The 13077-nt window shown below is 36.2% G+C and overlaps 1 protein-coding gene and 1 pseudogene across 5 annotated transcripts in view; one reads left to right on the top strand and one right to left on the bottom strand.

The window, feature by feature from the left end:
* LOC132295243 (uncharacterized) overlaps positions 1 to 13077 on the top strand; it is a 47403-nt gene that overhangs the window by 18259 nt on the left and 16067 nt on the right. Inside the window, exons 3-5 of one of the 5 annotated variants that reach the window (XM_059793424.1) lie at positions 770 to 837; positions 1269 to 1325; positions 7500 to 7566. In XM_059793424.1, coding sequence (XP_059649407.1) covers positions 770 to 837; positions 1269 to 1325; positions 7500 to 7566 — 192 coding nt within the window. The other 4 variants (XR_009478382.1, XR_009478378.1, XR_009478377.1 and 1 more) reach the window with 4 other exon arrangements.
* On the bottom strand, positions 2245 to 2342 carry LOC132298033 (small nucleolar RNA R71; annotated as a pseudogene).

The following is a 13077-nucleotide window of genomic DNA, read 5'->3' as shown; positions in this document are numbered from 1 at the left end:
CGAATATTTGGTTTAGGACTGTAAATTACTTGCTTATTATTTATATATTGTAATTTACACGGATATGGAGGATTGTATGCACCGGTATGGGACGGTGACATACTAGGTATGATTTAGCTCAAAACGCTAATTCCTACCTTATGGATTTTAATTGCTGAATGGTTTTACCTGTTCTATCAATTATATGGATTTTGTGGATTGTATGCACCGGTATGGGACGGTGGCATACTAGGGACCGACTGATTCAAAATACTCAGTCCTACATATTTTGGAATAAGGGTGTGAATTATAAAAACATAATTCTCCTTATATTTAAGTCTGTGCGGTTGAATAAACTGAACGACTTATGGGATCTCTTGTATAAGTCTATGCAGCTGAATAAGCTGAACGATTTATTGGATTTCTTGTGGATGGATATGTATGGATTTTAAATATATTTTTATGGTACCACGAGATGAGCTTGAGTCTCAGGCTCGTTGGTTAGGGTGCGTATATGCAGTAGTATGCGTAGCTGGATATGAGAGGTTGAGGTATACCCTGTTAGGTCTAGGTACTCATGCCCACCTATGGGTGCGTTTTCGCATGTTGCCTTCTATTCAGGTTGAGGCCTTCTTCATAGTCCAGTGAGAGTCCTGTAGTGTGAATATACATATCTACGGACTATTTAGTTATTGTTGAGTTGGATAGAATGTATATGCGTATCGAGTCTCTGCTTGGATTGTAGTATGTTAGAACTTGTTCGTGGGTTTGACCCATCTTTATTTTTCAGGTACTTGTCAGTTCCAGACTTAGACTTGATCGTGCTGAGCAGAGACTACTACTCACTCTTCCGTTGACGTAGGACTTTCCTCCATGGTTTACTCTGGATGTTCTTTAAGTAGCTTCCATTACCAGTTTGGATTATTATTAGGGGTCCATTAGAGATGGATTCCCGAGTTGTATTAGAATTGGAGAAGTTGAGTGTATCAGACTAAATATTTATTTATAAAATTTTATTCTGAGGTTTCCAGTTTTGGTTTATCATTCTAGTTTCTTTTCAGCAATTTATTTATTCCTGCTTTCTTAATTATATTTTGTGTTCGTTTATTGCTAATTGATTTAATATCCTCGGGTAATTGGGCGTGGGCCTGGCCAACCCGCATCCGAAAATTCGGGGGTATCACAATTAACGGTTTTAATTGGAATCAAATTAGACATTAGTGCTCATTTGATTGCAAGTAGGATTAATTTCCTATTATTTTCTTACTTTTTGTTCTATATTCAATTAGGTACTTGACTACAAGAGATGCAAGCTTTGGATCACAACATTGTTGCTTGGGACCGTTGTGAGCGTTTCTTGAACTCTTGCACCATAATTATACATTGCTATATATGCTTGCGAGATAGCCTTTGTCGAGGCTGTCACATTGTTTATATTCTTGTCTAAACATAGGTCCTTATTGAGGCCATTACTTTATTGCTCAATTATAGGCCTTTGTCGTGGTCATTACTTTATTGCATTTTGATATTGAAGAGAACGGGATCATCGTATGTGGATGGAGTTGTTGTGAATTGTTGTGAAGGTCTCTTCATACTCCTTTCGTCCCTCTAGACCAAGAACTTGAATCTTCCCTTCGACGGTTAAAAGGTAGTACTAGAATAAATCTTCCTATTCTTGACCACCCAATCAATTCAATGGAAGAATAAAAACCTCTTCTTGGTTTTGTTGAGCCTCAATTGGTGCCACCACTTCTAGGAATGCCACAACCCAATGTAGTACCACCACCTCTAGGAGCCCCACGGCCCAATGTAGTTCCACAACCTAATATGGTGCAACAACCCAATTTAGTGCAACTCCCTCTCGGAGTTCATTTAGCGTACCTATTTCCCAATCCTCAAATGATCCTTCGAGATCATTACATTCCAAATGTCTGCAATGCACCGACTTGTTATCGGTTACCAGACTTTAGGGCTCACGATTATGAAATAAAGCCGGGAACCATCCAAATGTGCCCCCTACTTAATGGGATGAGCCACAAAGAACCATACAAGCACTTGGATGAGTTCTTAGAAGTTTATTCAACATTGAAAATCACGGATGTTCCAGAGGAAGTTCTAAAAATGAAGCTCTTCCCTTTCTCTTTTTAAGATAAGGCGAAATATTGGTTTAACAACTTGGGGGCAAATACAATCACTTCTTGGGCTCAAATATAACAAGAGTTCCTTAAAAAGTATTACCCCACAAGTAAGACCAATGCAATGCGAACTTTTATTCATGAATTTTCCCAAGGTGATGGAGAGCCTTTGCATGAAGCATGAGAGCGTTTGAATGATTTGCTACGAAAGTGTCCACATCATGACCTTTCTAAGTGGCAACTCGTTCAATGCTTCTTTGAAAGCTTATCCGACACTCACAAAAGTATCGTCGATGCTTCATGTGGAGGCACATACTTGCAAAAGCATGAAGACGACATTTGGACTCTTCTTGAAAATATGAGTGAAAATTCAATGCATTGATCTTCATCTTCTCGATTAGGTCGTAATTCAAATGTGGGAGGGAAGAAAAGCTCCAATCTATGTCCATGGAAATTACCGCTGAGGTCAAAACTCTTACTCAAAGGTTTCATCAATTTATTTTGAGTCAAAACCCAGCAAATCAATCATCCTCTTCTTCCCATCCTCAAAATGAGATGTGCATGACTTGTTCTAGCTATATTAACAATATTTCCAATTGTCCTCTTGGACAAGTTTTACCAAGTGAGTCATAAGAGCAAGTCAATGCCGCTTTCACTTGTCCGAGGAGCAATCCTTATTCAAATACATAGAATCAGGGATGGAGAGATCATCTAAACTTTTCTTAGAGAAATCAAGGAACGGGTGCAAACCCTCGTCATCTTCAAAGTTCCCAAGGAAAGTATGTTCCTCCTCATCTCCAAAATTCAAATTCTCAAGCATATCATCCTCTATCTTATCATCCTCACAATGTGAATCACTCTTCTAACCATCAAGCTTCGAATTCTCAATCTTACTATCATCCACCTCAAGCACCTCCTAGGAATTCTGCCATTGAGGACAAGGTTCTGGCAGCCTTGGGTAATCTAGAAGCAAACACTTAATTGCTACACTCTCATTCCCAATCCATTGCAAAGCTTTGAATCCCAAATTGGGCAAATTGCTAATTTAATGAATGCAAGGGAGAAGGAAAAGTTGCCTAGTCTACCTGAGCCCAATCCTAAGGCATACTACATGGTGGAATCAAATCCTACATCAGGATTTTTCGGGCATGAGCAAGTATAAGCCATCACCACTTTGAGAAGTGGTGAGAAAGTTAATAACAAGGTAGAGAGGCCTAGTGAAGTTACTGACCCGATGCAACCAAATGGTTATCCGCTTCCTAGTCCAAATTCTATTCCTACTTCACCAGAAGCAAGTGGTCACATTAAGGACCTTCCATCATCATAATCATCTTCCTTCCATGCAGAGAAACCTTATGAGCCAAAAACTCCATTTCCTCAAGCTTTGAGAGACTATTCTCCATTTGCAAGACAAGAAGGAAAGATCCATGATATGATGAAAGTTTTCAAGCAAGTAAAATCCTACCTCTTTCTTCTTGATGCCATTCGTCAAATTCCACCGTATGCCAAGTTCTCAAAAGACTTGTACACAAAAGAGGAAGAGTAAATGTCAAGCCCCTAAGAAAGTGCTTCTTACGAAGCAAGTGAGTTCAATCATTAAGTATAACACCCCACCTAAGTTCAAAGACCCCGGTGCTCCAACCCTCTCTTGCATCATTGGGAACCATGAGGTTCATCGGGCTCTTTTAGACTTAGGGTTGAGTGTTAATCTCATTCTTTACTCCGTGTATTGTCAATTAGGTTTGGGTGACCTAAAGCCAACTTCGGTAGTCCTCCAACTAGTTGATAGATCCACAAAACAACTGAGGGGAATTGTTGAGGACATCCTCATCAAAGTCAACAAATTCTATTTCTCGGTTGATTTTGTAGTGCTTGATACCGAGCTGCTTCCCAACCCTACCAATCATATTCCCATCATCCTCGGAAGACCATTTCTTGTCACCGCCAATGCTATAATTAATTATATATCGGGCATCATGGACATATCATTTGGCAACATGATGGTCAAGCTCAATGTTTTCAACGCAAGCCAACATCCCATTGTTGAATGCGAGAGTTTTTTAGTGAATGTTTTAGATGAACTTGTGGAAGAGTCCCTTCCTTCTATTCTATCAAAGGACCCTCTCGAGGTGTGCCTCACTCACTTCAATATGGATGCATTCTACATCGAAGGCTCCATATGTGAAGTGAATGGTTTAATGGACACCGTGGCCACATTGGACTACCCGCCTTGGAAAACTTCAGAAGAACATTTTCCTCCACTCTCAAGTACTTCACCAGTTCCATCATTCATTTCTCTACCTACTCTCGAGCTTAAGCCATTCCCATTTGATCTCAAGTATGCCTTTTTAGGCCTGAAGGAAACTCTCTTGTCATCATTGCTTCAAATCTTGAAGATGACCAAGAGAAGGATCTTTTGGAAGTGCTAAAAGAGAACAAAGAAGCCATTGGAAGGAGTGTTGCCGACTTGAAGGGCATTGATCCTTCCGTGTGTATGCATCGCATTCATATGGAAGAAGATGAAAAGCCTTTTAGGGCCACTCAAAAGAGGTTGAAGCTTAACATGAAAGAGGTGGTCAAAAAGGAAGTGGTCAAACTATTGGATGCCGGGATCAAATATTTTATCTCCGATAGTAAATGGGTTAGTCCAACACAAGTAGTTCCCAAAAATTCGTGAATTACGGTCGTTGAGAGTACCAAGGGTGGGCCAATTTCTAAACGCACCACCACTTCATGGCGTGTGTGCATTGATTACCGTAAGCTCAACTCCGCCACTAAAAAGGACCATTTTCCTTTCCCCTTCATTGATCAAATCTTAAGAAGATTGGCTGGGCAAAGTTACTACTGTTTCCTAGATGGTTACTCAGGTTAAAATCAAGTAGCCCTAGACCCGCTCGATCAAGAGAAAACTACATTCACTTGTCCTTTCGATACATTTGCTGACTAACGGATGCCGTTTGGTTTGTGCAATTCCCTTGCCACATGTCAAAGGTGTATGATGTCGATTTTTTCGGAAAAATATCTAGAAGTCTTCATGGATGACTTCTCGGTCTTTGGGTTTACGTTTGATTCATGCCTCAAAAACCTGTAATACCCCTAATTTTAAAAGGATAGTCTCGAGATTTATTTATTTATTTTATTACATTTTATTTAATTATGTGGCTATTTGTTTATGTGCTTTTAATTAAATTATTTGTTTAAATTAAGTGTGTGCTTAAATGGTATATTTTAATTATATTGTTTTGTGTGATCTTATTTGCTTAAAAGATGCGTAGTTATTTGTATTTTAATTTTTAGGATTAAATGTTTATTTATTTTATTTTTTAAAAAGTTGGATTTGGATAGTAGCAATGGACCAACCAATTGGGTCACATGGACTACTTGGATAGGAGTCTTGATGGGTACGGATATTTACCCATGGATAGTTGTGTGTGTGTGTGTTTGTGTGTGTGTGTATATATATATATATGTATGGATATATATATATATTTGGATAGTTATTATTATTATTATTATTTGTTTATAGTAATAGTAATAATATTAGGATGGTTAGTATTATATATACAGTTATATGTATTATATTATATATATATATATATATATATGTATATTTTTCTATTTTTCCTTTTATTTTATTTTTCCTTAAGGTAACAAAGTTGGGAAGGGATTAGGATTATATATATATATATATATATATATATATATATATAGTAGGTCTGTGAAAAGGGTTACAAAACCTTTATCACGCAGACAAAGAGAGTGGCAGAGAAGAGAGAATGCAAAGAGAGAAAATAGAGGGTTTTTGGCCAAGGAGAAGGCCGAACCAAGGAAGGAAGGAGTAGGGTTGTTCGTGGGTTAGAACCAAGCAGTAGAGAGCTTCGAAAGCAACCCAAGAGTCGCCGGAAAAGCAAGGAAGAAGAAGGTCAAGGTTTTCAATTTGAAACCTTAAGGCAAGTTCTTCTTCTTTCTATTTCCCTTAGATCACGTGTTCTATGCATGCCCAGGACGATTCTAGGATCATCAAACAATAAAACGACCATATATGCATGCTTAAAAGGATTAATTACAATGTTCTATTATATGTGTATATGATTGTTTGATTTTGATCTATGATGCATGAAAACCTGTTTTAATTGGTTTAATTTATGCTTAAAGGATTAAAATAAATATTTAGGATCGTTTGAGACTTAGTACAGATAATTAGGACCCTTAACGGAGGAGATCGGAGCAGACAGAGGTCGCTAGAGACGAAGAAGACGATCTACAGCAGGAAAGAGCCGACTCAGTCCCAACTGAGTCGACTCAGTTGTTAATCGAGCCGACTCGGTTGAGAACGAGTCAACTGGATTGATGAACCAAGCTGACTTGGTTGAGAATGAGCCGATTCGGTTGGCAATTGAGCTGACTCCTTCTGTGAAAGAGTCAACTCGGTTGGGCTGCGACGTGGGAGTTATGTTTTATTGCCTAGAATTGTTTTAAATCTGTTTTAATTAATTTAAATGGGTTTAATGGACTTGGGAATGTCCCATAATGCATAATATACCTTTATATGCAATAGGATTGGACAGTAGAGGATTTTTAATAAACTTTTACGTGGTTTATTGGATGCTTTGATTTACTTAATTGTTTTAACAAGTTAAATAAAGTGTTTAAATGATTTTAATCATGCTTAGGATGATTAGTATAATTTAACTGAGATGAGGTTAATTACTTGGGATGTAAGTTAACCGCATGCTATTTAAATTGTCATTATTGCTTAAAGTTATTTAAGAAATGTCTGTATGATTTATACCATGCTATTTTTGGATTATTTGATGTATGAATATATATGTTGCATCAATTGTTGGATTGTGGATGTAATACACCATCGCCAGGATTTGGGGACATATAAAGGATGGATTAACTAATAAGTTAAGTTCTACCTATTCATGTCAGGCCACGGAACTAGTTGGATGACATGTCATTGAAAGAATACGGCGGATAGTTTATTTTTATGTTTTGGATAGGATGGATTTATATATCTATAGATATGTGCCATGATATGAGCTTGAGTCTTAGGATCAGTGGTTAGGGAGCGTATATTGACAAGGATGCATAGCTGGATATAATGGATAGTTGTATGCACTGGTAGGTCTAGGTACTCATGCCCACTACTTGTATGTTTTGCATGTTGCCTACTATATAGGTTAAGGCCACCTTATAGTCCAGTGAGAGTCCTTTAGTGTGTACCTATATATATATATATATATATATATATATATATATATATATATGGACTATATAGTTATTATGGAGTTGACTAGGATGTATACATGTATCAGGTCTCTGTTTGGACTGTAGTAAAGTAGAACTTGTTCGTAGGCCTGAGCCACTATTATTTTTCAGGTGTTCGTCAGTTCCAGACTTAGAGATTGTTCGTGCTGAGCAGAGACGGTCTTCATCACTCTTCTATGTAGGATTTCCTTTATTTTTTGTCTTTGGATTTCTTTACTTCAGTTATTGTATTGGGATTTTATTAGGGGTCCACAAGATAGATTCTCGAATTGTAATCTAGAGAGTTACTGGTATCAGAGGATTTAGATTATTATTGGATGATTAATTCTATTGGATTATTTATTGGAGGATTTTATTATTTAGTTTCTTTTTAGCTTATTTGTTTATTCTTATTTATCTTTTGTATTATATAATTGTTTATTACCTTAATTGTTTGATACTTTTCCTCGGTGTCATGTGCAGACTTGATTAACCCATTTTCCGAAATCGAGGGGTATCACAAAATCTCTCTTTAGTGCTTGAAAGGTGTCGAAAGACAAACCTAGTGCTTAGTTGGGAAAAGAGCCATTTTATGGTTCAAAAGGGGATTGTGCTTGGACATGTCATATCCAAGAAAGGTGTTGAAGTAGATAAGTAAGTTGAGCTTATTTCTGAATTACCTCCACCTTCTACGGTGAGAGAAATCTGCTCATTTCTAGGTCATGCCGGTTTCTATCGCCGTTTTATCAAGGACTTTAGCAAGATAGCTAGACCCTTGTGCAATCTACTTGTGGGTATCTACCCACTAAGGAGGCCACTACCAACAAGGGGGTTTTTACCTACCAGTGAAGCCTCTACCACCAAGGAGGTTCCTAAGTCCAGGGCGATCATTGCGCTAACGAGGTACTCAACTAGTGGTCACCAAGCCATCATCTGTCGTACGTACGTTGGGCACCATGCCCCCATCCACCAAGTATCAAGCCGATCGCTGGACACCGAGCTTTTACCTACTAGACTCCTGGTTGCCACCTCTTTTCCCTTACAGGAAATGCCCATCGACTTCGAATTGTGTAGAATTTTTGATCCATAATCCATTGCAGATTTTCAGTAATCATCCTGAATACAATCCAACATCTTAGACAATTGTAAATTGTTGCAGCACTAAGATACCCAGTTTACCGTCATTAAATGTCTATAGAATGGGTCCTCACCCAACACCCCACATTCATTATACTGGGGGCAGAGTAGTGAATCACATGATATCAATCGTCGATTTACATATGATGACAAGGTTTAGAAGACTGACGCATCAACCTCGGTACATCAAGCCAGCCGAGTTCCTGGTCTCTCTCCCCCAGCTTGTACCTGACCTCTTGGGGTACTTGGTTTTCCGAGACCAGGCAATAGCTTTCCAAAACCAATGCCCGATCATCCAAAACCATAGCCTGGTAGGTCTATAAACACTAGGAGGACTTTAAGTCCAATGAAGTTTCTATAATTAATGAGTTCACCACATCCAAGGTGGTCCTATGCCCAATGAGGTTTTAACCATCGAACACTAAGGATTGTCTTTTCTACCAGGAACCAAGCTCGGTTTCTTGCACATTAAGTCTGGTGGGTTTCTGCCACCATGACCACAATGCAGGGCGAGCATAAAGGATAAGCTCACGAAACTCAAAAATTTTGCTCCCTTATTAAAGGGCAAGCCCATTAAGCTAAAAAAAAAAAAAAAAAAGGCATATTCCCTTATTACAGGGCAAACTTATAAATCTTGGGTAAAACTTCCCCTTATTAAAGAAGCGGGCTGGGTGAAACTCGTAAAATCTACCCCTTTATTAAAAGGGTGAGCTGAGTGAAACTCGAAAAAATTAAACCCTTTATTAAAAGGGCGGGTTGGGTGAAGCTCAAAATTGTTACTCCCATTATAAAAGGGGCGAGTTGAGTGAAACTCGTAAAACTTATTCCTTTATTAAAGGGACGAGTTGAGTGAAGCTCGTAAAACATATACATATATATAGTATGTTGATTCCCAAAGGAAACCAACTATCACCGTCTATTCGGTGTTGTTGAGTGTGAGATTTGAACCCACGTCTTTTAAACGGTTGTTCGCTACGGGAATACTAGCCGAGGGAGAACTATTCACCTTAGGAAGCATACCCCGAGGTAAAGCTGAGGTAAAACTATAACCTCGGGAACATTACCTTGAGGTAAAAAAAAATAAAAAAAATTTATTGTTCATCTCGAGAATAGTACCTGAGGTAGAATTGATCACCACAGACGTATTATTTCCAAAGAGAATAAAGCGATCATGTGGTGGTATTTGTATGTCGCCTTGGGGAATTTGTAACCCAGGCAAAAAAAAAAAAAAAAAAAAATTGGATTCCAAAGAGAATAAAGTGATCATGTGGTGGTATTTGTATGTTGCCTTAGGGAATTTGTAACCCAAGCAAAAAAAAAAAAAAAAAAAAAAGCAGATTCTAAAGAGAATCAAGCAATCACGTGGCGTTGGGATTTAAATTCACGCCCCTTTCATGTGAAAACTTTTGAATACCTTGGGAATAGTAACCTAAGGTAAAAAGTAAAAAATAAAAATCACATATTTTCACCTCAGGAATAAAAAAATTAAGGTAAAAAAAAAAAAAGAAAAAAAGAAAAAAAAGAAGAAGAATCGACCTAGTATTGACCTTGGGATATGTAACGAAAATTATAATGGTTGGAGATGCTCTGATGTGTCATAATAGATTAACACAAAAAATTTAAATTATTTATTTTTAGCTTTAGTGGTTGTTTTATACCTTTTTTGTAAAAATATATCCCTCAATAACAACCAACTAGTGTCATACCTGAATCCCACATAATTTTTACAAACCTACTTAATATATGGTTGATTCGTTAATGAAATGAGAAAGATGGAGGAAAAATGAAATATGTTGATGTGGCTGTGTAAAAATGTTATGTAAAATATACAATACTTTTACACATTGGTGACGTGGCAGTATATCTTGATAGACTGCTGGAAATAAAAAAAAAAAATTACACATCATACGTAGTAGTGTATATTTTACACAAAAGAATATTTTAAGAGACCGGAGATGCTCTTAGGGTTTGGATTCTATAATCATAAGTTTTGCTATTTTTTCTCTCTTTCCTGTATTAAGATTTTTTCTATATTAAAAAAAATTACTTTTAAAATATACAAAACAGCCAAATAAATTGACAACTAAGTAACCACCTAATTCAAAATAAAATCTAAAACTAAAATTCAGTACTGATTTTTCATAAATTAATGACCTTAAATCAGTACTAAGATCTCGTGAGATGATTTTTAGTGAACTTAATTACTTCTATTGTGTTGGATATAATAATTAATATTAAATCTTAAAATATTATAATTAATATTACATGTAAGTGAAATTATACTCCATCATCATCTCTCTTTCTCTTCTCCTTTTTTGGTCTCGCAAATTTTAAAATATTTTATGACAACTAAAAATACATCCTTGAAATTAAATCTTAAAAACAGCTTTTGCCAATCAAATTATACACACATATCACACGTCCTCAGTAAGATAGGGTGCATGGTTTGACGTATCCAATAGCTATTTTAAATTTTCGCGCTACCAATACCCTAAGGCTTCGTTTGGATACGGAGGAGAGAAAAGAAAAGAAAGGATTAGAAGAGAAAAGAAAAGAAAGGAAATGATAGTTATAATGTTTGGATAGATAGGAGAGAAAAGAAAGGAAAACATAATATGCTTGTTTGGATAAAACAGAGTAGAGAAAAGAAAGGAAAGAATAATAATGAAATTACTGTATTACCCTTTTATATATTTTGATAAATAATCATTCATAACTTGATAGCATACTGATTTTTTTTTCTCTCCCTCAGTTTCATTGGAAACTAAAATTAATAATAACTAGAAAAACAAGATAACTTGATAGCATACTGTTGTTGTTGTTTTTTTTTTTTTTTTGATAAGTAACTTGATAATATATGTATAACTTGATAGCATACTTTGAAGATACATAGATAGATATGTATGTAAGATTTTTATACCACATTTTCTCATCTCTTCATAAACTTTAGGGTTTTTTTTTTTTTTTTTTTTGGATAATAAAAATAATACTAAATAATTAATACCAACTAAAAGTTAGTACATTCTTTATTAATAGACAATTTTACTATAAATCAATGTCTACACGTAAGACATGCAATACATTGTTCAATTATGTATCACATACTTCTTAACTTGGATAAAAGAGCGCTACATATATATGGTTCTTCTATACCTGTAACACCACAAATATGTAGCCACACCCCTAATTCCCTGTGTTTAGATCAATATTTGCTTGTCCCTTACATAGGTAAACAAATTTTTTTAAAACAAGGAGTAATATATATAAAAGTAAAAAATCACTTCTCAAACACTTCTCAATTGAAGACAGAATAGCCTAAATTCACAAAAAGTAAAATTATAACAAAATGACTTCACAAATCACTTCTCAATTGAACAAAATATAGCCTCAATTCACATCCAAGCTACATTCACACGCCTAGTATAACATAGTACACTGACTTTAATCCATTATAGTTTTTTGTTTCTACATTCACACGCCTACTCAGGAATTCATCAAGACCTTAAAAAAAAACATATGCCATCTTCAACACACCATACGAAGTTCCATAGAGTTTACATATCAAAAGCTCCATAACAAAAAAATAAAATAAAATAAAATAAAATAGATACAAAAAAATACATAACTAAACTTAGACATAATTCGAAGTTCTACTAATTGTTTTAAAATATTACCAACTTAAAAGACATTATCAAAAGTTAGTATAACCGAAACCATTATCAACGCCAAGAATCATTGGACATCAGTTCCTCCAGGAGTATCTTGCGAAGCACAGGTGGGCAACCAATAAATTGTGTCATTCTCTCAGGATGGTCACGCTTAGTCAGAAAAATAAAGGCCTTAACAGCCGCATGCCCCTCTAATCCAATTTCCGCCAAAATCTTAAAGAGTTCTTCTTCGTATTTTTCCTTTTGGTTCCATCAAAATCACTTGATATGTTTGCATAGCATATATATATACATATAGATATATGGAGAGAGAGAGAGAGAGAGAGAGGGAGGGAGTACATATGAGCTCTGCAATCAAAACTGACAAAAATAATGAAACGAAGAAGGATTTGAAGATAATTTGGGTTAGGTTAATACCTTGATGAGAGAAAGCAGGTGAGTTTTTGTTGAAGACGCAAGAGAAGAGATTAATACCTAGGTGAGTTTTTGTTGGAGACGCAAGAGAAGAGATTAATACCTTGATGAGAGAAAGTAGGTGAGTTTTTGTTGGAGACGAAAGAGAAGAGGAACAACGCTTTTGCAGAAGCAAGAGAAGAGGACTTGAGAAGCTGCTGCCCTAAATTGTATATAGAAATTGGAAGGTTAATTCTGTCTTTGTCATCCTTTCCCCTCAAATCTTCTCAACTTTGAGAGAGTTTGTTTTTATTGTACTGAAAGGATTGGGAGGGATAACAAATCATTTCTTTTCTTCTCAATTCCCTCCACCCAAACACACTAAACTCTATCCTTTCCGCTCTTTTCTCTCCAAATCTCTCCAATTCCCTCAATCCAAAAAAAGCCAGTCAAGCCCTAATTCCAACCAAACGTCTACTATGTCCGCAATTCACGCTCATTTCTCTCACCAC

Source organism: Cornus florida, unplaced genomic scaffold (assembly GCF_030987335.1).
Source record: "Cornus florida cultivar Cherokee Brave unplaced genomic scaffold, ASM3098733v1 CherokeeBrave_3.0.0_Hap2_Chr02, whole genome shotgun sequence".
In the NCBI taxonomy this organism is placed as follows: Eukaryota; Viridiplantae; Streptophyta; class Magnoliopsida; order Cornales; family Cornaceae; genus Cornus; species Cornus florida.
The sequence above is the reverse complement of the archived record's forward strand: the minus strand, read 5'-3'. Positions and strand labels throughout refer to the sequence as shown.